Source organism: Boleophthalmus pectinirostris, unplaced genomic scaffold (assembly GCF_026225935.1).
Source record: "Boleophthalmus pectinirostris isolate CB_2022bp ecotype Guang Dong unplaced genomic scaffold, ASM2622593v1 HiC_scaffold_1, whole genome shotgun sequence".
In the NCBI taxonomy this organism is placed as follows: Eukaryota; Metazoa; Chordata; class Actinopteri; order Gobiiformes; family Gobiidae; genus Boleophthalmus; species Boleophthalmus pectinirostris.
The window spans coordinates 22,910,644-22,935,216 of record NW_026570970.1 but is presented as its reverse complement, the minus strand read 5'-3'; the positions used below and the strand labels follow the sequence as shown (position 1 = coordinate 22,935,216).

Here is a 24,573-nt window from a genome sequence, read left to right as displayed (position 1 = left end):
CTACGTGAATGAACATGAGTGAACTTGCTGGCCTTTGAATAGGAAGGATCAAAATAGGCAAACACATTTATTGTCATTTGTCACTGCCATCTATAAAGGGACACTGGTTTGGGTTAGACCCTTAAATAGATGGCATCAGGGCGTGTGAGGGCAGATGAGGATGACAGTGTGTGCAGGCAAACCAACATGAATGGGAGGAAGGACTGCTGACGACCTATAATTTCCAAGTGGAGCATCCCTGTCACACCAGCAATCCTTAATCCACTCATAAACACGTCTACTGGGGCGTCTGTGTCTCTGTACAGGCACACACACATTCATCTGCTCTTTTAAGTCCTGAGATGTTGTTTCCAGATGGATCCATGAGAACAGGGCCTGACACGGGTGAGCAGGGATAAGTACAGCCACTATGAGCTACCAAACATCATCTTTATATGTAACAAAAAAGAGGGTTTTGTAATGTGTCAATATTATTTTTAAGGTTAATTAAGGCAATATGATGATGTTTTTAATTACAATTTATACCTCAGTAAAATTTTATAATAAGAATATATTTTTAGATTAGTAGCAAGATTTCACTAAATGTATTATAATGATGATACTGACAACAAAACAACAAACAAATACAAAATTGCCAGCAACAGGCAATTTAGAATATAACAATTATTTTATGCTTAGTAAAACTAATTTTCTCTCTAATTCTGCAGACCTGGATTAGTTTAAAGACTTGCCTGTCTTTTTTTTGCCTGAAGTCTTGCTGATATATGGTCTGAGTGTATCTTTCATCACTCACTGATCATGTGACGTGCTGACAGCAGTGAAGAGGCCTCAGAACATATTACATGTCTATTACACAAAAAGCAGAGTTATAATGCTATAAACATGAATGCTGTGAGACACACTAAGGACAGTCATTTATGGAACTTATCAAAGCAAAATATGCATAAATAAATACACTTTGAACAATAAGCAAACAGTGTTTGTGTACTATTTTAAAAAAAGATTCATATGTACCATTAATTAACTCTCCAAAAGAATTGATATTCATTACTTTGTCTCTTTTGTCACGTGTTCTTGATCTGGGTTGATAAAATGAGGTAATGGCTGTTTATAATGGATTACAACACGTTGGAATCTGGATCAGTCACTCGGTCCAGACTTTATACAGATTTTAGTCCCCACAATGTGATAAATATCTGTTCACCCACCACATGCACACACACGAGCGCACACATGTTTTTGCGGCGCAGGGCCAGAACATATTTGAAAATGAATATTTACTTTGGCCATGCAGTTGGGACTCTAGTTATTAAATAATTGATTGGTTCAGAACCCAACTGTGACTTAACACGTGTCAGTGTTTTTTTTTTTTTTTTCTGGCAATGCTTGTATTTGTTACAACTTAGAATATAATAAATTAACATTTTTCTAAATGAAACTGTTCAGGTGATCAACAGTTATGAAAAAGTACAAAAACTTGCACCCACAAATTATTTTTAACATTTTTTATAGATCTAAATACAGTGAAAATTGAATGTGAAGAAACTTGATGGCAGGTACCCAGAAGTGCGTGTTTTGTGTGTGACGGCAGCCATATTGAACATGTCACTGTTTTATTAATGTAAAAAGGAAAAGATGAGCGTGAGCCACAGCAGTCTTTGGGAATTACACTTTGGGGAAAACAAGAACGATTTGTCAATGCCATGAGCTCTGCCTGTTCTTCACGGAGTTTCTTTGTTGGGACGTGGAGAGAGAGAGGGATTCACATCCAAAGACATTATTTCTCACTTTAGCTGAGTGAATAGAGGCCCTGCATAGTGTCAGGGACGGACTCTGATGGATCACTGGGTCTGGGACTGGTTACAGCGTACACCCCAAACACATGACCATGACGCCTGAGCTGTTTGGGAAGATGGGTTTAAACACATAAGAGGTTATAAGGATTTTGCTCAGTAGATTTTAGTTTTTATATATTGTGTTTTATATATTGTATTGATCTAATGAATATTGAGCTCACAATAAAGCCTAAATTTGCCCTCTGTTTAGAGTCCTGAATTGTAAAGGGAAGGTTTATGCAAAGCAAATACAGTATAAGAAATCTATGAGCTTTGTGAAATTACAAATATATATTTCAATGGAGCATAGTATATAGAAATCTGCTGCTCTAATATTGTGATTACAGTGGACCTGTGTGCCTGAATGTTCCGTTCACATCAATGTGACAATGTACGGAATGGCCCTCCCTGAAAATATACACACATATACACACTTTTTCAGCCCTCTGTTCACTTCATATTTGTAAAATAAAATTACAACTGTAAATATACAACTGGACACATACACATAATACTGTTGCCATTAGTAGCAAAATAAATAATACCACAGAAATGAAATGATTAAATTTGTCATAGCCCCTCAACATTAATAAAAATAGAAAAACAGTGGTTGTATGTGCATTTGATTTTGCACAAAAGACATAATATGGACATGACAAATCTGAGGTGCTGCTCTAATGTGCGGTCACACAAATGAATAATGAGATCCAGACCCTCCTCAGGGGACTCACACAAAATACTCGAGCTCAATGTTTATTATAGTTTGAGAGGCTTCGGTCTGAGCGCAGCGGGCCAGGCAGGGAGCAGCAGCGCGGGCTGTGTGCGGTCCCACCAGGACGGCTGGATCTTTACATGTTTCTATGGACAATAAAAGAAATTTGACTCTATTCAACAATTTTTTAAAATAACTATTTTCAGAAAGTTATAATAATAACTTTATAATTATAAGTTATAATTTATGTTGCCAGAACTATTGTTTTATAATCTGTTGTACCAAAAGGAAATGTTTGTTCAGCATAACATAAGAAATAATAAAATTTTTAAAAAGCAATGTATGTAATAAATAAATGTTATTAAAATAATGTTAAAATCACCTGTAAAATGTGGACCATCACACCCACACTCTGGTTTATTCTTTTCTCCCTCTGTCCATCTGTCCATCTCTCCACTTGGGCGGTGGACGTCCTGCGGCTCATAGTGTCAGAGGGGAGATCCTGTCTTTCAGCGTCAGGATCCAAAACCCAGAAAACACACATTTTCAGAGACAACTTTGGCCCCTTAGTCAACAGCTCTCCTCCTTCCCATGATGCTTTGCTTGGATCTATTATGACAGGTGCTCTGTGACTGCAAGGTGAGTGTGTGTGTGTGTACGTGAGTTCTGCAGATGGGAATGAAATTATACAAGATTTTAAAATGTATGTTTTATTTTTTATTGGGTTCTTATCCCCATTTAAGTAATATTTTGTCTGTATAAAAACTCATTTACATTTTAGGTTCATGTAACATTTCCCAACAAAAAAATCTGTGTATCCAGTTTTCAAAAAAATTGTGGCTACTCTTACCTAACAGCAATGTCGGTTTGGGTGGGTTTCCTCTGGGCACTCTTACTCATCATCCCAAAACATGTACAAAAAGTTAAATATTGAAGCTAAAGTAGTCCTGACCAAGCATCAAAATGTGGAGATGGGTCTCCAGGTGCCGCCCTACTCTGCTCCTGTCAGGTTGCCCTGGTGGCATTGAAGGATGGGTCAAATCAAGAGCTACAGTAAAGTAGCCATAACCTTAGCCATTATTAACACTATATTCTGAAGTTAAATAAGCAAACAAAAATGAAAATCATACATTGGTTTTGGCTGACCATTTTGTTGTTGATACATTGTGTAAAAATAATAAAAACATAAAATAGTAGCTAATATGTTTTTGTAATGCTTTATGTTACTCTATAGTAATACAGAAATAAAGGCAATCTTGTAATGTTTAATTATTTACTTTTTCAAAATGAAGTGATTTGGTGGTTTGGGTTATTTTGTCAAAGCAAAGACCTTCATCTAACAGTTGTGTATGTGTATATGATGAAGTTACAGACAGTGGAGGTAGCAGGAGCTGTGAAAAGCTGATGCAGATGAAAAATGGCGGTCCCTGTTGGATGTTGGAGCTCCGTGTGGTGAAAGCCCAGCGTCTTCACTCATCACCTGTGTGGCCTCTTACCCTGCACTGCCCCGGCTCCAGCTGACGGACGCCTGCTTTTAACACCCCAACTCCCTGTGCAATTCTGATTAAGACAATACATTTACTGTTCAGAAAGGATCTGATCATTTTGGATTGAAGTAATTAACCAGTTTTATGAATAGTAAAGCTTATGTTAGAAATGTTCAGACCAGTTTGTTGTGATGAAAGAGTGCAATATGTCCCTATACACTCTTTTCTACACACATTATTGTTAACTTAAATACTCTTATAGAACATAATCGGTAAGAATACATTTTACTGGGTATATTTTAAAACTTTCCAGAACTTCATAGACTATGTAATGTTTTTTCACTGTAGGAGACTGTAACAATATGGTTATATAATATGTTTATTCGGCCAGTATTACCTTGTGGATGAAGAGAAGACAAAACAGAAGTAGCCTACAAGAGCTGAATATCTACACTTCATAGATAGTGAGATTCTACAGTGTTCAGACCTCCCTTAGCTAGCCGTGAGAGAACATATAGGTCTAATCTGATGCACCACAATGCCATGGCCTCATTGCCTCGGGAAATAATAATGAATATGGAATGATAGTCTGTATTTTGTGCTGCAAATGCAACCAGATGCTCAATGTGGAGGGAGGAATCAGGAGCAGATGTGGCCAACGTCAGGAGAGTGCCCTGCAAACATACTGTAACCCAAACCTGAGCTATAATCAGTCAAAGAGCACACACATGGACAGGTTGTAATGAGCAAAGAGGAGTTCTGCAGCTGTTCTGTGAGATGGCTCTATTGTTAAGAGGTTCCAACCAGACACAACAGCAGCCAATTGGCACATAAACATATGAGCAGACTGAAAGTCTCTCATGTTTTTATAACAGCATGGGGCTTTTTGTAGAGTTTTCTCTTTCTATTATTATTACTAATATTTTTAAGGCAAAGAAAATGGCCCATGTATAAACACTTCGTGCCTGATTTCAGATAGTCCACTTTATTGGTTTAGTGGTAGCCTATCGTAATAAATAAAACTTTTTGCTAAATATCGTTATAACTTTTTTTTCCCATTTTTAATCCGAAGTCCTATGGTGTAATCGTTTTTTTTTTATAGATTCATGGTTGTAATAAAAAATGTATATTTATTAAAATGTATTATTTATAATTATTATATATTTTATAAAATTCGCATATACCTAGTTTGACATTTCAGAGCCACCGTAGTGCGTGAGGTAACGATCCAAGATGGCGCTGTCCATTAGGAATAACATGAATCGTCTCGTCGGTTTCATTCAGAAGTTAAACTTTTCAAAGAGGTCTCTGTGTGCTTCTGTTTCACCGGATAATAAGGTAAATTACGCAGTGTGAAGCTCTTAAGGTTTGCTGCTTGCTGTCGGTGTTTTCTCTTGGATCACTGTGTTACGTTCTGTCCTTCGATCTCACACACAAACGGTGTAATCTAACATCAACACTTCCTCTTCAATCTGACATATTCGTTTAATTTGACAAAACAGTGTCGTGTGGTTTTGCACGGCTCTGGTCGCTGCTCCCATCAATAAGTGACAGACCATTTTACTGGTAAAGCTGGGATGTTGAGAACAGTTAATAGTTTTGTATGGACCAGATGACTTAGTTCATATTTTGTAAATTTTTTTCATAGCCTACAGCCTAATACAGCCTAATATACCTAATACATATGATGCATGATGCACCTTTCATTCCGGTAATTTCCATCATCTATTGGAAAATGTAATCAGTTTGTTATTTTTTCTGAAAAGATGTTTCTCAGTAATGTAACTGTAACTAGTGAATATGTCCCTTCAGAAACGTTTGTGATTACAACATCTCCACCAGTGTTGTCACGATACTAAAATTTCAAGTTCAATGCTAAGAAAAAGATGATACTATTGAGACCACAACAGACCACTCTACTACACTCTACTATGCAACTATTTTGTCCTATTTTTGTCATTTCTTTCAGTGTCAGTGCTTCAACTGAGTGTACATAATTTAAAATCGATTAGTACAAACGTATACTTTTGACAACCCTTCTCCCCCAACAGCCAATCTTTAGATAACATTTTATGTAATATATTTCGCTCTAATAAATCATATTGTATAGGCTACATAGTTATGATTTAAACTGTGTATTTTTTAAGCAAAACCTTTTTCATATTGTTCTTCTAGTGAAGGAACCTTTTTATGTAATGTGATTTGAATATTTGGAAAGGTGCTGTATAAATCATTCCATAATTATTGATATTACAATTTTGGTTATTATGTTTAAACTGTCTAATTTGAGTAATATAGTAAGAGTATTAAATATATTAACAAAGACTTCAGGTTGTTAGTTTAGGACTCCTTGGCAGCTGTTTCCAGTTTGTCAGTAAAAAAGTGAGTTTGAGCTCTGGTGTCAAAGAGATGAAAGCAAACACGGCCCACCTGTCCCCTGAGGGAAGAGCGTTCTGTTAAATGGAGGAAATAAAAAACTTACGGGCTGTGGCATGGACCAAAATTATTGTAGCTAATAAAAGAAGTTATTGTATAGAGTTTGTAGTATATTTAGTGTTTAATATACATTTTAATTTCTGTACTTCCCCAAACTGTAAGTACTTTACTGACTGTGTTCACCAGTACAAGGTTTTATTCTCTGCTCATTTGAGTCCCTGGTTTCCTGTTGTAGTCTGGCGTGTGACATCACCTCCTCAGTAGCACTAGCTTTTGACTGTAGTGCCTTTAAGAAATGTACCATAACTCCTCATAGAGTTCTCCATTACTGCACAGCTGCCTGACTGTGGCAAATGGAGTGTTAAGGCAAACAATGACTCCCCTGACTCCCATAAGAATAACCACTTCATTTCACCACAACAACCTGGCTAATTATTGAGCTGTTCTTGCATTACGGTGCAGTTAGAAATGTCGTCTTTGTGCTCACAGCTTCTTTAGTGGTTGACGTGGGGACCTGATATCTGTGTTTTGTTATCTCTGGGGTCTCTGGAGAAGATGTTGAGTGTGCACTGTGAGGTGAGAGAAGAAGGAGCATACCTGTAGTGCTTCATTAGCAGTAATGACAGGACAAATGAAGTGATAGCTTATAGTTGTTTTAATTTATTTTTAGTTTTTGCAAATAGATATGAACAAATAATGAACAGCAGTGCGCTTATGGCTCCAAAGTGTGACTTGTTTTGTCTCACCTGTCATTTTGTGGGTCACTGACTGTGCAATTTTGCATATACAATTGTACTAGTAATACTTATACAATGTAAAAAGGCACCAACTCATGGTTTACATTGGAGCAGAATATAATTGGGCTTGGCAGAATGGTAAACCATACAATATCTCATTTAATTTCTGAATTTGTTTATTGTGTGTCTTAGTTTTGTGTCTGTAAAAGATCTTGACCTTTCCAATGTGTTCAGGTATTTTAGTCTAACTTATCAGTCTATTTTAGTCCAACTTATTTAATACTATCCATTTTGCTATCAGGCCCTAGTGCTTCAAGTTAGTGCTTTGCTACTTAAAAACTTACCCGGTGTCAGCTAAAACCATTAGAGAGCTGGAGGAAATGTGGCCTTGCCTTTAGGATATTCATTAACTACCCTATTTATTTTCTGCTGTCAGAAACTTCTGCTAATGCTCAGTGGTCCCTTAAGTGTAATTAAAAATGTCATATTCTTTCTACAGCCAATTCTTCAACCTGTCGACTGTCAACTTAAACCCTAAGTTTCAACGTACAGGTTTCTATAGTCAGTTAAAACATATATCCAATATCTGAAAAAAAAAAAAGCTTTCTATCATGTTATAATGTTGTTCCCTCATCAAAAACATGTCTGAAGAGGTTTTATATGTCATCCATGCAGGTTGGAGTATTTTCGCGGTCTCTCCTGGGCCCTATTTGAACCCTCCTCATTCTGTTCAATGCTCCACCCACAAGCCTACATCATCCATGCACCCATAAAATATACAAAGCAGGATAACTACTGTACACTACAACTTGACAAACCTGTTGCAGTATGCATCAGTTTTATGAGAGAGATGCATGCTAATTTTGTGGGGGAGTGAAGGAGGAGTGACTTACCATGGAAAGCAAAGGAAAAGGGAGCATCAAAAATGAAAGTGAAACATGTTAATGCATTGTTTTCACTGAATATAGCATTTTCTACACAATAAAAGTTAACATGATGATTTAAATATGTTAGCAGTTAATATCCCATAGAAGTAAATACCCCCTTTATTGTGCATGGTTGCCTCCTGCTGAGTAAATAACTTTTCTGAGAAAAGAGAATCGTCTCATGACTTTATAGATTCTGGTCTTCTGTATTTCAGGTCAAATTAAACATCATCAATTATCAACCTTGAAAATGGCACCGTTACTAAGCTGCTGAAAAGGATCTAATCTTTTGTGTTGTACATCCACACTGTATGGATAGGGCACACTGGATTAAATGATCTTTTATATCCATATCAGTGGATCTCCCTGCTTACAGGGCTGTAGGCTTTGGTCGATTGATCAGTTGATAGTTGAAGACTAAGACACCACCGATTAAACCAAAATTTGTTCTCGTAGACTAATCATTTTATTTAGATTATAAGGATTTGGGGTGAAAGCAGGAAGAAGAAGTTAGTAAAGGAGTGAGTTAGTTGAAGATTTTTTTGGGGGGGTATTATATATATATGTAAAAAGGCAGGTTAAACACATGATTCACAAGTTTAATTTGTCTTTATGTTAAATACATTGTTTCCTAGTAGTTTTTATGCATAAATAATAATAGTTTTTTTGTATAAATTCCTGTGCATATGTAGTCTTGAGAGTGTAGTTTACATAATACATAATAGTTTTGAGGGCTTTTACCGCAGTCCCTTTTTTGTTGACAAATCGATCGGCAGGATGACCAAGATTTTTATTTGTCAACTACAGCCTTAGTCTTAGTCTGGTTGTTAATTGCTTTGGCAATAGGAAAATTCCAATGCACTGGAGCATTTGTTTGCATCTGTGGCAGATTGTTTTGTTTCCATGACTTGGCTTTTACATATAATTTCGTCAGCTGTTCATTGAGACAGCATCTGTCATTGGCCAAAATGCTCACAGTTTAGCTTTCTAATGAGCCGCACTCCTCTGGCTGTTGCAGGCCTGCACCGCCTGAGCCTGAGTCCTCAGAAACTGCAGCCTGTTAGGGCCACTCTTCCTCCCTCACATGGTTATTTTTGGAGCCACGTCAGGTCTTGTCTGCGGGGAGTGCTGTTTTTGAAGGGCCTCCAGTCCATTAATCAGCCCAGGGACCCCACGGTGCGAGCGGGCCCCGAGCCCTGGCCGCCACACTGCACTTTTCTGTTCCTGTGCCCCCGCTCTCCTCACAGTGTGAAGCTCAGAGGAACCTCATCAATCTCACCTGTCCCACACGTCAACCACAGATTTAATCAAATGCTCCTTTTGGGCCTCTCCCTTTGCTGCCCCTCGCCTGTGCTCCTGGAGGAAAGAGAAACCTCTCTGGCCTTTACTCAGTTACACTCACTCTTTTAAATCTCATATTTAACCTCCATTTCAACCTGAATATCTGTGTTTGGACTGTTTCATGTTTTTGTGTAGTAGGTTTCCTTTGTGTATCTTTGCTTCAAGCTGCGGTGTATTGCCACATTATCCAACAGTTAAACACATGCTTTTATGGATGTCAGGGTACCGCACTCAGCTCTGCTTCCAGGTGGATGCCAGACTGAGGTGCTGCTCAGCTTGTTGCTTGCGTTAACAGGTCCCAATGGGAGAGGAGGGCAAAGCAGAAGAAAGGCCATGGGGCAGTGGGAGGAGTGTGCAGGGTGCATTTCAGCAGGATGTTGGTGTTAATGGGGTGCGCGGGGTCTGTAGTCCAGAGGAATAACACTGAACCCTGTGTGCTGAGACCTACTGGGACAGGCGGGTGGCAGAGGCAGGAAAACCATCCATTCTCCGAGGCTAGCTGCTGAGATCTGGAGCTCTTCCTCGAGTCTACAAAGAGCTGATGGTAATTCACAGCGGGTCGTGTGGCGGCGCTCCCAGTGGTGACTTTGAGATGTGTTGAAACTGGCTCAGGTAAACGGCACTGACGGACACTCGTGCTCTTCAGCCCCTCAGCGAGAGCCATGTCAGAGGGCCACTCTGCAGCTTCAGCTCTGGTTTGATGTATGAGCCCAGGACACATCTGAGGAGAGAAATGCACTGTTCTGCTTCAGCATATCCATAGCCATGATTCATAACCTCAGGGCGTGAAGCTATTTTGGCAAATTTAAAGCAATGCTCATCAAAGCCTAACATACATAAATACTTAATAAATCTTTTAGGGAGAAAACAATTTATAGTGTACTGTCCCAGTATAATTAGTTAAATTTTAAGCTAATTAAATACATCTAAATGAGCATTTACTGCATTAAAATGCTGAATAAAATATCCTTAATATATCCTAGAGACCACCTGGAAATATTAATGAAACAACTTTTATTGTGTGTTGAAAACTGCATTCTATTATCTAAAAATAGATACCATGAATACAGCATGTTTTTGACCATCAAATGAATAATATTAGAATCAACACTGAGTTTGAGAAGTTATTAGCTTGATTGTTGAGTGCAAATCTATCTTTAATATTGAAATAATTTAATTAAATTTAACAGTGATATTTATGTACATTAAAATTACCCAAATGGAACATATCTGGGTGGATGCTCCCTGGTGTTATTGTTAAAAACCCAGTGTTAATTCCAATAGAAAAGGGGACCGTTTAGCTTCATATTGTTTTCTGTTTAATAATGAAGTGTCTGTAGATCCACTGATGATGGATTGTACTGGCCCTACATTGAGCTGTCATATTCAAACTGGCTTACACCTTGGATGTTGATCTAGGCACAGACTACGACATGTGCGGACACATGACCCAAGCTCCATAAGGACGCTACCACACACATGCTACACACCAAGACAAATGAACTCAGATTCCCGGAAAAGTACAGCAAGTGTGAAAACATGGCCTTTAAGTGTGGGTAACCTCCAACTGTCACACACATAGTAACGCATAATCTATTCAGCACATGGTAGATATGGACGAATAAAGCTCTCAACACGGCTGACTGTGTTATATGACAGTGCTGTGGCTGTTCAAGAAGGAATGACACATGACAAAGGCTGCAAAATATATGTTGTTTTATCGATCTAAAAAGGTTGGGTGATACAAACTAGCATTATGCACCAGCATTTTTTTCTGTTCTAATGAACAGAATATTTTAGCAAACAGTCAAATATACCACAAGTAAAAAGTGGTTGAGACTGAACAAAAAGTTTAAGAAGTAATACTTTATACCCTTGAGAAACAGTTGAATATAAAGAGAATACTGAGCATTTCTTGTAATGTTTTATTCTTTTTACAGCCTTTAAAAAAATATATATATATTTAATTATTAACTAAAAATTCATTTATAAATGTGCCTTCAAAAGAATAATTTGATATCCTACATTTAGCAATATATTTCCCTATCAGAATCACCTTTTTTTAGTTTGTGTGTGTGTGCTTAATGTTTTCATACAGTATCACAAGATGACTTTAGTTATATATTTTGATAGGTCTACTTCTTTGGTGTATTACGTTAGTTGATGATTCAAGCAGAAACTCTTCTGGACATTTCATTTAGCATAGTTATAGCCAATTTTCATGTTAGGTTCTTTAAACACAGACCTCTTTTATATTTTTTAATGATTTTTGCGACACATAGCTCAGCTTTCACTGCTTGTCCTTCATACTCTGCAGATATTAACTGTTTGACATAAATTGACTCTCACAGCTCTGATGTCTTTCACAGTGGTGGTATGCTACGTGAAAATATTTTATGACTTTTGGCTGTATCCATTTCAACCATAATTGCTTTACAACGTTTGCTGTCTCTTCTGTCATCATCCAGGAGCTGATTTACTCGGTGCAATAATCGACTTATGCGGTAGAGGTGCATGTTTTAAATAGGCATTAGTATGCTTGTAACATACGTGATGGCCTGTGGTTGCCCTGGCGCTCAGTTAGTCGCAGCGTTGACTCTCATTTGACACCTGATTGGCTCAAATGACAGTATTACCATGTCTGCATTACTAATGGCTTCCCTCGGGGGGCAGTGGTGCAGGGGTACATGCGTTTGGCGTGTCAGCTTTAGGTGAGAACACACATGAGCCAGACTCCGGGCCGGTCCGCTCCCAAATCAACCCTGACACCTCTTAAGAGCCTCTCAGCATCAATGGCAACCCAGTGCAATTACCCCACCGTCGGTAATGACATAAGCACCCAGTTCCTTCCTGCTTGCTGCTCCCCCAGGCCGGGACAAGAGTGACTGTGGAGCAGGCAGACCCCAATGCAGTTGTTACCTGATCCAGAGAGAGATGGAGAGATGGCTGTAGTAAGAAGGGCCTTATCAGAGGAAGGTTTGTGACTCTTTAGGATTATGTCTTATGTAACTTAACAAGCTGTCACTCCTGAAGAACAAAGGAGGAAGAAGAGGCTGAAAGCTCAAAATCTGAATTCTATCAACTGTACTCACTCAGTTCTGACAGGGTTCTAGTAAGTCACTGCTTTTAAATATCTGCCTACAGGAAGGAGCTAACCACACTGAAACTAACAAACAAACTAGCTCCCCCTGATATTTAAGGCAGTGACTTGAAAAAGTATCTTTTATATATATATATATATATATATATATATATATATATATATATATATATATATATATATATATATATATATATATATATATATATATATATATATATACATACATACATACATACATACATACATACATACATATATATATATATATATATATATATATATATATATATATATATATATATATATATATATATATATATATATATATATATATATATATATATATATATATATATATATGCTTGTGGGCATACATCATGCAAGCATATATATGGTATCCCACAAGCAAATGGCAACCTCGAAGAGGCAACAAGGAAAGCGGCTACGGCCAAATACCTGCAAAGAGTGAGGCAAGTCCTGAGAAGCCAGCTCAATGGCAAGAACAAGGTGCAGGCAATCAACAGCTACGCCCTGCCATGATCAGATACCCTGCAGGGATTGTAAGCTGGCCAAAGGAGGAGATACAGACCACAGATGTTAAGACACGAAAGCTCCTGACCATGCATGGAGGGTTCCATCCCAAATCCAGCACCCTGAGACTGTACGCAGGCCGGAAGGAAGGGGGCCGAGGACTAGTGAGTGTGGGAACCACTGTCCAGGATGAAACATCCAAGCTCCTTGAGTACATCAAGGACAAGGCCCCGGCAGATGAGGTGCTCAGAGAATGTCTCAGACAGTGGGGTCCAGAAGAAGAGGTGCTGGAGGGACCATCATGGCAGGACAAACCCCTACATGGGGCGTACCACCGGAACATAACTGAAGTGGCTGATATCAAGAAATCCTACCAATGGCTTGAGAGGGCTGGTCTGAAGGACAGCACAGAGGCACTGATCCTGGCTGCTCAGGAGCAGGCCCTGGGCACTCGAGCAATAGAGGCCCAGATCTACCACACCAGACAAGACCCACGGTGTAGACTGTGCAAAGAGGCTCCTGAGACAGTCCAGCACATAACTGCGGGGTGTAAGATGCTGGCAGGGAAAGCATACATGGAGCGACATAACCAAGTGGCGGGCATAGTGTACAGAAACATCTGTGCAGAGTACGGGCTGGAAACCCCAGGATCAAGGTGGGAAACACCTCCAAAGGTTGTGGAGAATGACCGAGCCAAGATCCTGTGGGACTTCCAGATACAGACTGACAGAATGGTGATGGCGAACCAACCAGACATAGTGGTGGTGGATAAGAAACAGAGCAGAGCCGTGGTGGTTGACATCGCAATACCAAGCGATGGTAATATCAGGAAAAAGGAACACGAGAAGCTAGAGAAATACCAGGGGCTCAAGGAAGAGCTGGAGAGAGCCTGGAAAGTAAAGGCATCAGTGGTGCCTGTGGTGATCGGACGCTCGGGCTGTAACCCCCAAACTGGAAGAGTGGCTACAACAGATACCGGGAAAAACAACGGACATCTCAGTCCAGAAAAGTGCAGTACTGGGAACAGCAAAGATACTGCGCAGAACTCTCAAGCTCCCAGGCCTCTGGTAGAGGACCCGAGCTGAATGAGGGTGAGAGAGACCTACCACCGTGGAAGGTGAGAAACACATTTTTTTTTTTTTTTTTATATATATATATATATACACATATACATATATATACACGCATATATACACACACACACACACACATATATATAATATATATATATATTGTATGATAGATAGATAGATAGATACAATATATAATATATATATATTATTTTGATCTGTGTATTTGTACTTTCTTTAATAGTAGGCTACTATGTGGTCTTTTGCAAGTTCAAATATAAGCCCAGACTTTTTCCTAATTATGTGAATATTTTCAGTATTGGCATTTGTTCAAATAAGTAGTTTTGGTTTTGAGTAGTCTCTAGGTAAAAATTTTTTTGAACTGATGTAAATGATAAGTCTTCTAAGTACAGTCTGAAACATGATGAGTGGTTAGACAGAAGGCGATAACACCAGAGCCAGTGGGAATAGTTCTGTTGAAATCTCTGACTGTTGCTGTTTATCTCCTATCAGCACATTTCATTTAAATAAACTAAACTTCATCACAATAACTAGAATGAGCTATGCTTTAGTGTTACACAACTACCTTTTCTTAATAAAACTTCAAAACTACTTAAAGAAATTCAGTGTCATGTGTTTCCAGTGCACTTTGTAATTCTATTTTTCCATACATACTCACATAGACATAAAAAATAGGAACTGCTAGAGTTTTAAATTGTTGTAAATTGTTGTAAATTGCTAACAGTTGCAATTCTCTATGGTATTCACTGCATTGTCCCTGTGTTTTCTTACTGTTCTTTAGATTGCTACAAATGTCTCCATAAACAAAAACACACTATTAGCCCTAACATCTCCTTCCTTTTTTGATTTGATTTTTTTATGGACTCTACAGTCCAAGGTTTACGAGTCCAAACTGATCCTGACAGCACAAATATACAATTACCAGAGCCTCCATTGTCCATCTGTAGTCCAACTAACAAGAGGTTTCTAATTGAATCTTGTGTTTTGGTATTCTACCTAAGCCAAACATACAGTGTTCACCGGCCTGTGAGAGTAAAATGGGTGGATACACATTTCATAACAGGTGGTGTCTCACATGCTGTGTGAGATTTAGCCACTAAAAACCAAGCCTCACTGAAACCAGCTGATGCCAGATGAAATGAGGCGTTTAGCTTCGGTCTGAATCTGCAGAAGAAAAAGAAACAAACTTGATCTCATGTTATAAACAGTCCAGCTCCTGCAGCTCTCCTCATCACATCAGCTCTGCGTTTGATACATTTGATCCTCTCCACTTTTTCTTCTTCGGTGTCACTCTTTCATTTGAATGAACTGTCATTGTTGGCCAGTGAGGTGATGCATTCTTTGTGCTGAATGTGTCTGGGAGAGTGCAGAGGTGCTAGCTACGGTGTTAGCATCAAGCTAAATGAAGCATGACTGTGGCTGACTTTCAGTCTGCTAATAGTTAACGTTTGACACCTGACTCTCTGGAGACATCCAAGTTGTTCCTGGAGTTTCTTGGATTTGACTTCATCATCTGTCACTCTGCACCATTTTCTTTTCACTGAGTGAAAAGTGATATTAGTATATTATCATAAATGGACTTAAAGCAATCCATTGTACTACTGTGTCTGGACAAAGAAGGAACCAACAAACTAAATGAAATGGGTTCTGGGCCTTAAAGAATGTGTCTCCTCCAATTAATTAATAAATTAATTTGTACATTGGATGTGAATAATCATGTCTTCTGGCCAAGATAAATGTATCAAAAAAAAAAAAAAAAAAAAAATAATATATATATATATATATATATATATATATATATATATATATATATATATATATATATATATATATATATATTATTTTTTTTTTTTTTTAATTTATTTATTTATTTTTCCTGATCATTCTGTTGTTAAATCAGGTGGAATTTTCAGATAGTCTCCTTATTTTCTGAGCAGGCACCAGTGGACTGCCGTGTCTTCTCAGGGATCCAGCCCACGGGGGTGCCTCACTTGGGGAACTTCCTGGGTGCTCTGGAGAACTGGGTGTCCCTGCAGCATCAGTACCCTCTGGTCTTGTACAGCATCGTGGACCTTCACTCCATCACACAGCCCCAGGACCCAGCGCAGCTCAGAACCAATATCCTGGACATGGCAGCCAGCCTGTTGGCGTGTGGCATTGACCCAGAGAAGGCCATCCTCTTTCAGCAGTCTCAGGTGAGTAGGGTTATGGCCTTTAAAAATATGTTATGTCATTACCTTTGTTATAAAAGGTGCACTATGTATGTTTTCTGGTGGAGGGTCTGCCTCTTCTGGATCTTCATGGAAAAGTTATTCCTCCACCTAGGACTTTTTGACAGCACAAATGGAATTGAACTGATATATATCTGTATCTATAGAGACAACCAGGTGATGCCACTAAGCCAAGTTACAGGTCAGAGCTATGGAAAAGCAACCCAAATCACAGTAAGAATGCAAGAGCATCATCGAGAGCATTAAAACACCAGTAATTGAAAGATATATTTAAAGCCCTACTGTGTACCACACCCACCAGAAATGTTACATAGAGGACCTTTAACAATATGACACCACACACATGTTCTTGTGTTTCCCAGTAAATATGGGCTTAGCATCAATAAGAGAAGTACATTAGATGTCAACTGCATTTTACAGTAAGATATGTCGATATACTAAATACCACCAATATTTGTGTTTTAATCATAGTTTGTGTATATAAATGGACATAGCTAAACTACTAACTACGACATTCTAAATAGGAAGTTGGCATCGGTGTGCTTCCGGCTCCACTGACTGCATCAACTTTGTATTGAAAAAGCCTGGTCCCTCTCTCTGTATCTTCTGCTGTCAGGCTCCTCATTTTGGTCTTAAAATCTTCATATTAACCCGCTCTACGTGATCCTGATGGTTTTATTTTGCTATTTTGCCTGTATTCCTTTTCCTAATATAGAACTCTGCTCCAAATTTGCCCCAGAACTGCAAGCTTCTGTGAGTTTAATTTGCCTGGAGTTGAACGCTATGGGTGAAGTCACACTCCCTTAGTTGTTTTCTTTATGCAATGTATGGTTGTAATTGAGTTTTTAAGCATTATTTTGTATACTGCTATGCTGATATAATAGCTGGATGAAAACTGAAAGACCTTGATTTTTGGCATCCATATTAAGTCTGTATATGTTTCACCTTTGCTGTTTGTAAGAGTTTATTTTCCTGCTGTCAACTAGTGTGTGTTTATTGACCGACATGTTGGCTGGCCCCGGATAGCTTATTTGATCAGAGCTGATTCTTATCTTTACTGTACACTCACAGCACATTCACAGAAACATGCAACTGTACAAACTTAGCTCAACTTTGGCTTTAAGTATATAGCAGGGACTGTAAGTCAGTCCCAGCTTTTACACCTCAAAATACAGTAAGAATATAATGTATTCTGCAGTATTTTAAACCCGAACCTTTGAACAGTACTACATATGATTGATCCAATACCTGTATTTTAAAATCAGAAATAAAAAGGCAAAATGCATCTAAAACTGGGTTGGGTCCATCTGTGTTTTTCTGCCCTCCCTGTACCCTTCGCACGACCCTATTTTTACACATATTTAGCTTCATGCCACATAACTTGGCAGTGAGGTGACCCTACAGCGCAATGGTCCTGCACACATGTAAAAATATGGTGACTGCCCAAAGACAACAGTGAGTTTTATCCAAAGCAGGATTTCAACTGGCGACAGGCTCAAGTTACAGTTATAAAATGAGTGGATCAGCAGTATTACATTAGATCTTCTTAATGGGAGTTTCTATATGGTTCTATTAAGCTTGTCAGATTACATGATATGATATTGTGATTTAGGATGTGTCAGTGTGGTATGCTCTCAGTGTCACTAATCAACCGTAACATTTGTACTGGTGTCTACACAATATGCACTGTGAATAGAGGCCTTGTCTTTCCTAAAACCCTTAAACACTGGACCCGGCTGCTCTGTAAACTGGAGCCATCCCTGTGTGTTCTCATCCACATCTGTCCTGTCCCAGGCCAGTCTGTGTAACGGACACCGCCCCCCACATGTTGGTCTGACACTCTGCTTTATCTCCCCGAAGCGGCTGATGTCATGCCCCCCAGAAGGCTCCTACAGGGGAGAAAGAAATTTTATTATAGGGCCCTTGCTACAATAAACTACTAAGCTACAATAGACATATGGGATAATTATGGACTATGTGGATGAAATCACAAACCCTAAAAACTATTTATTCAAAAAGTGATACTATTGCAAAACCCAAACTTATCTATATAATGCAAGAAATCGTAATGTTTTTTGCTTTGCTTCCTTTAAAAATTCATATTCTCTTGTATATAATTACATTAACATCTCATAATCATACAATATGAAAAAGAAATTGTTTCCTTTCTTCAGTATTTAAAACCTTTTTTCCCCCAGCCTCAGAGTTCTGCAGTTTGTTATACTGCCACTTGGAGGTGCTATAAAGGCACCCTCAGTGGACAAAACAGTGGCCTCAAGCTCTTCAGTCTGAAAATATACAATACACATTCAGTGCATACAGTTTGCAAAAGTAAAACATTTTGTATTTAACAACTTATAATTTAAATATGTTTTTATAAAAAAGTTAAAATTATGTATCGGTTAGTGCTCAATAACAATTTTTGTCTTGCAGGTTTCAGAACACGCTGAACTGTCCTGGATCCTGGGCTGTTTGACCAGTATGCCCCGCCTCAGACACCTGCCTCAGTGGAAGGTCTAATATTTATGTTTTGTTTTTTTTTCTCAGATTTGGATTGTACAATTTACGAGATGCTAAATGAAAGCTAAATTGTGAGTTCCTTTTTAATTGAGTCATTAAGTCAGGGCATGGCAGTACAGTGCAGTCCTTCCACTTGAATAAGGTTCAAACTTGAACTGAGCCTAACCTTTTCCAGTGTGCATATATATATATATTTTTTTTTACAACAGCCATGAACTCTCAATCATCTCTCCCTGTGTTGTCCGCAAAGCCAGAAATATCTTACATTTAATTGAGCTTGTATCTCCATCTCCCGTTACTCGCTGTGGTCAAATTATTATCCCACCAACATTATCACCATTGAACAGCAACTGTATGCCTTTCATGACTGAATAATAAAATAAGTGATGTAAAACTCCAGCAATCACTGGACATAAAGATACCATTTATGATTATGAAATGAAATAGCTAATGTTTTCCTGAAGAATTATTTTTCCGTTTCTGTGTGGGGCAAGCTTCATACTGATTTAATTATTGCCCTGTCTGCACTTGAGCTTGAATTTAATAGATGCAAATGACAATTTTTTTCTTTTTCCCTTTTTTAATGTATTGTTTCTTTACTATTTGCAGCATTTTATCAGTTTATTATTGAATATTTGTGATACATCCTCTCCTCATTGAGACACTGGAAAACAATATCTTTGCATAACTAATTTTGGCTCAAACATTTGCTGTAACAGTGTACACAATACAATAAGCATTTCTGTTCAGAGTTTATATTTTATGCAGTTTTATGAGTTTTTAATCGTAAAGGTGCAAACGCTACATTTTACAATAATCTAACCACAAATACATGAGGTTACAGATTAGATGTAATATTAGTCATGTATGGAAAAAAAGAAAAACTAATTAAATAGATTTGCCATTTGCCCTCTGATTTTATGTCTTGTTAACGTTGTTTGTTCTGACAGATGAAGAGCAAACAGAAAAGTGAAGGCAGCGTTGGTCTGTACACGTACCCTGTGCTGCAGGCTGCTGATATACTCCTCTACAAGTAAGAAGCAAACACGGTTTGTTTGCAAATATTTTGTGGATAAAATCTCTTGAACCCACTCACATGTGCATCTGTTGTGTTCACCAGCCGCAGATCTGTCTTGTGTATTGAGAGCCAGCCCAACTGTGCTCAGTGTGAGAGACAGCAGTTTAGTTTGGCCTAACTGTATGTGTGCAGTAATTATTTGATTAATAATGGTATATACATTACAGCCTACATAAAAGGATCATTTGAAATCTACTGCTTATCCTCATGAGAAATGTACATTGCTAATGTCTGTAATCAATTACTTCTTATTTTAAAATTGTTTTCCTGTAAATGATAACATATATTTCAAGAATTACTATGTTAGAAGTAATCCAAAAGTGTATAGCAAAATTACTACAAAAAAAAAAAAAAAACTGAACTACATAAACAATAGATTTAGGATTAGTTTTATGAATATAGTTTCTTCTTAATTATTCTATAGGATCTCGTATGATCAAGTGGTTTTGCACAAGGGTTAAAGAACACACTCTGCGTGTAAAGTCTAGTAGATGTATAAGTATTGTAAGCAACATGATGAAATATCTCTATCCAGATTGTACACAGGGTCATAATGGATTGCTTCCTCTCATGACAGTCAAAGGGCTTGTGCTCCTGTGTTGTATTTCCTGTTCACTCTGTTCTGTCTGTAGAGTCTGTATTATTTGTAGAGTCAGTGCTGGGACACTCAGCTCTCTGTCTATTCAGGTCCACTCACGTCCCGGTTGGAGAGGATCAGGTGCAGCATCTGGAGCTGGCACAGGATTTGGCCCGAATCTTCAACAACCACTTCGGTGACCTGTTCCCCGAGCCGCGCACTCTACTCAGTAAGAACTGTACTGCTGAATCCACAGCAATCGCTGTACGCACTTTTACAGATATGTGCCTCCATCTAAAATAAATATTCGTAATATAATTAATATTAAATTGACAAACAGTACTACAGAGCTAAAAATGTAAACAAAATTTTATTTTAATGAAAACTGTTTACCTTCCCATTATATATTGTCTTTATTACATGAATGACAAAATAATCTATCATGTTGTATTTTAATGAGATTCTCATGTTTTTATTAGTTTCTCATACATTAATTTGATCATTGACAGACGAAACAAAGCGCAGTCATGCAGTAAGGCCATGGCCCTGATATAAAATTGTGTATATTTGTTACACTTAACGTTGTATAGCCCAATGTTCAGAGTTAGTCTTGTGTGCGGTGCAGTTTTGATTAAAGACAATCTTTCTTCCTCTTGTATCTAAATATTAAGTGTGTATGTCTTTGTAGCGATGTCCTCAAAAAGGCTCCAAAAATGAATGTTTATTCTAAACCAGGGAAGTCAACTATTAAAACTTCGTAATATATATTTTTATTGTTAAAGCAGCATGAGGTATGTTAGGAAATACAATAGGCAGTTGCTAGTTGTAAGAACTTCAAAGATATTTGGAGGATCCATTTGTCATTTCCGCTCATCACGTCACATACACGTCTGCTTCACACACTGGACCAAAATCCTTCATCTGTTTCCAAAATATTTTGGATTGTGTTGTATCAATTTCTTTCTCACAATTCCTTCTAACATTGGACCAACTCTGTTTTGTTATGTAGTGTTTTTTCCTCAACACTACCAACTTTGAGTTAAATGTGTTACATTGAAAAAAAAGTTGCATCAAATTTTGTGTATAAACTTTGGGTTATTCTTTTAAAATTTTTGCTACAGGTGCAACCCGAAAGGTGAAATCCCTCCGTGACCCATCCTCCAAAATGTCCAAGTCTGACCCACACAACATGGCCACCATCAGCGTCACTGACTCTCCTGACGAGATTGCCCTGAAGATCCGGCGTGCAGTGACAGACTTTACCTCAGAGGTGACCTTTGACCCTGACACTCGCCCGGGCGTCTCTAACCTGGTGACCATCCACGCTGCAATGGCACAGCTCTCTGTGGATGAGGCCTTATCACAGGCCAAAGGGATGGAGACAGGGGCCTATAAGAGGCTGGTGACTGAAGCTGTGGTTCAGAGACTAACACCCATCAGAGAAGAGATTGAAAGGCTGAGAGCAGACAGGACTCACCTGGAATCAGTGCTTTTAGAGGGGACTCAAAAGGCTCGAGAACTGGCTGCTCCCGTCCTAAAAGAGGTCCGGTACAGGGTGGGGTTCTGCTGACGTTTCTAAATGCAGAGCCTCTACCTAACTTATATCTGTACATATTTATAATTTGTAATGCAACTACAAATGTGTTTTTATATAAAATATTTTGTTCTGATATCTTTGACTCTACTCTCTTCATTTGGGAAATAGATTAACATTTTCTTCATTTCTGTGTACATGTGCTCCACTGCAAAAAATTACTCCAGTATTTGAATTGCTTTTGTGTATGTATTTATTTATGTATTTACCTTGAGTATTTAACCCCTGATACCATTTTAAGCCATTTGGTAGTGGGGTATATTTTCTGACTAAAATAAACCTATTCATTTAAATAAATATTATTCAAGCAATTAAAATGAAAATTAATGTTTAGAACTGAGGAAATTTACATTGCCAGTTGTTGAACTAGAGACATTTCTTAATTGTTGCTTTTCCAGATTATTTTTAGTTACTTAAATTCTGTAGAATATTTGTTCCCGTTTCTATTGACCCAAAACATTGACAGCCCATAAATACAAACCTATAGCCTGCATCAGGCAGTAAATCACATAGAGCTTTTCAGCCATAGACTTAGACTAATATACAGCATATTAGAACTAAAATAACTGCACTGTTACAGAAATTATGTGGAATAAAAGCGCAATAAAAGTGTGTTTCACAGCAAAAGAACCTTGGTAGTAAATGGAAATCCGCTGTGAAAGGGCTGAAAGTGAGACATTTTACTGGTATAAGGCTTAGACTCGGTCAATGAAGTAACTCAAAGGGGAAACCGTAAACCTTCACCTGCTCTCACATAATCTCACTTTATGTGGGTCCTATTTAATACAGCCGGTAAAATCTGCAAGAAAAGATGTGCCAATATTTCTGGTTTTCCGCTAAAGTAAATAACACATGGTTTATGACTGATCCAACATTCATCAAAAATAACAAAATAAATACATAAATAAAATCAGATTTTTACATGATTGTACTTTAAACACGAATTGGGTGATTTCAGTTATAGGCTTTAAAATGTGTCATTATTTTACTTGCCTAGAAAAGTGCAAGTGAACGAGCAAATTGCAGTGAGAAATTATGCTATATTGTGCACAATGAACACTCCGAAAATGTACATAATAATGTGAATTTGTCCATAATCTGAAACTAAAGAGCACAAGCCTATGTGCACCAGCTCTGTCCCTCGGCGTGTCTCGGTCAGTGTGCTGTTCAGACACGTGGAAGTCGCTCCCTGGAGGAAGAGACTGACAGAAGCGTTTCCATCGCCGCGCTGCGACGAGGCGTTAATCAGACAAGTGCTTCACAAAGAGATTTTCTTCACGGGATAAAAATACCTCCACATGACCCACAAACCAATATCGAAAACCTTGGTTGATTTGGGTATAGAAGCTGAAACTGCTGACACAGTGTTTGAAACACAAATTAATAGATAGAACATGTAGGTTATTTCTTTGTTTGTTAGTAGGCTAAATCAGGAAATAACGTAGACTAAGCAATAGTCCGATTCTATAAAATAAAAGCATTGTTCCAGCTGTTGTAGGCCAATACAAATGAAGCCGAAAGTGTCCAAAAGTGCTTTTACACACAGCACCTATACAATGTCAAGAATATCTCTTCTTGCAAAGGAATAATATATTGTTATTGAGTTTTTTGTTCTAAAATATATTGCATATTTATTATGAATGCATTTTTTGTCTTTTCTTGGTTGTTTCATTTTTGTCAGGTAGAAATAAAATTAAGGCATTCCCTCAAGCTGTATAGGCTGAAATGGTTTCAGACTGTCTTGTATTACGTAGGCTATTATTTAGATTCACAATCCGTTTCTAAATAATTATTTCGCAAATATTTACACATGTTCTTTACGCGCTGGTGAAGAGCATAAGGAAATCCCGAATCCACCAGTGGACCTCACGCTGCTCTGCACGGCAGACTCACCTTGGTTTCACTGACTACGTCTCAAACTTTGCATTTTATTTCCCACTAACCAATATCGATAATCTCCATAGGCCTACGTTTGTACGATTGCAAATTTATTAGGCTATGGCCTATTATATTATATTATTTACTTTAATGGGTAAGATGTTTAAATTAAGTTCATTATCAAGTAGTCTAATGTCGTAAGATTGAGCAAAACCGTTCTGTTGCATGCAATAATTTGTAACCGTAACTCTATTTAATGATCGTGCCCTTCTGTAATGCATTATTATTATTATTATTATTATTATTATTATTATTATTATTATAGCAGTTATATTTGTAAAAAAAAAAAAAAAAAAAAAAGTCCTTTTCAACCTCCTTAATCAAACCCTCCATGCGGAAAACTATGGAGCACTTTGTCCACTTGTCCTTGTGCCTAAGTGCAGCTGTCTTCTGGCTCAAACCTGCTCCAAAGCTGTGAGGGACTTTACCTAAAACC

General features: G+C 37.9%; 1 protein-coding gene across 1 annotated transcript; it reads left to right on the top strand.

The window, feature by feature from the left end:
* Positions 1 to 5,260: 5,260 nt before the first annotated feature.
* wars2 (tryptophanyl tRNA synthetase 2, mitochondrial) lies at positions 5,261 to 22,275 on the top strand. The gene is made up of 6 exons (XM_020920253.2): positions 5,261 to 5,372; positions 16,137 to 16,394; positions 18,864 to 18,944; positions 19,901 to 19,983; positions 20,716 to 20,834; positions 21,727 to 22,275. The coding sequence occupies exons 1-6, from the start codon at positions 5,268 to 5,270 to the stop codon at positions 22,173 to 22,175; spliced, it is 1,095 nt and encodes a 364-aa protein (XP_020775912.2). The 5' UTR covers positions 5,261 to 5,267; the 3' UTR covers positions 22,176 to 22,275.
* Positions 22,276 to 24,573: the final 2,298 nt, after the last annotated feature.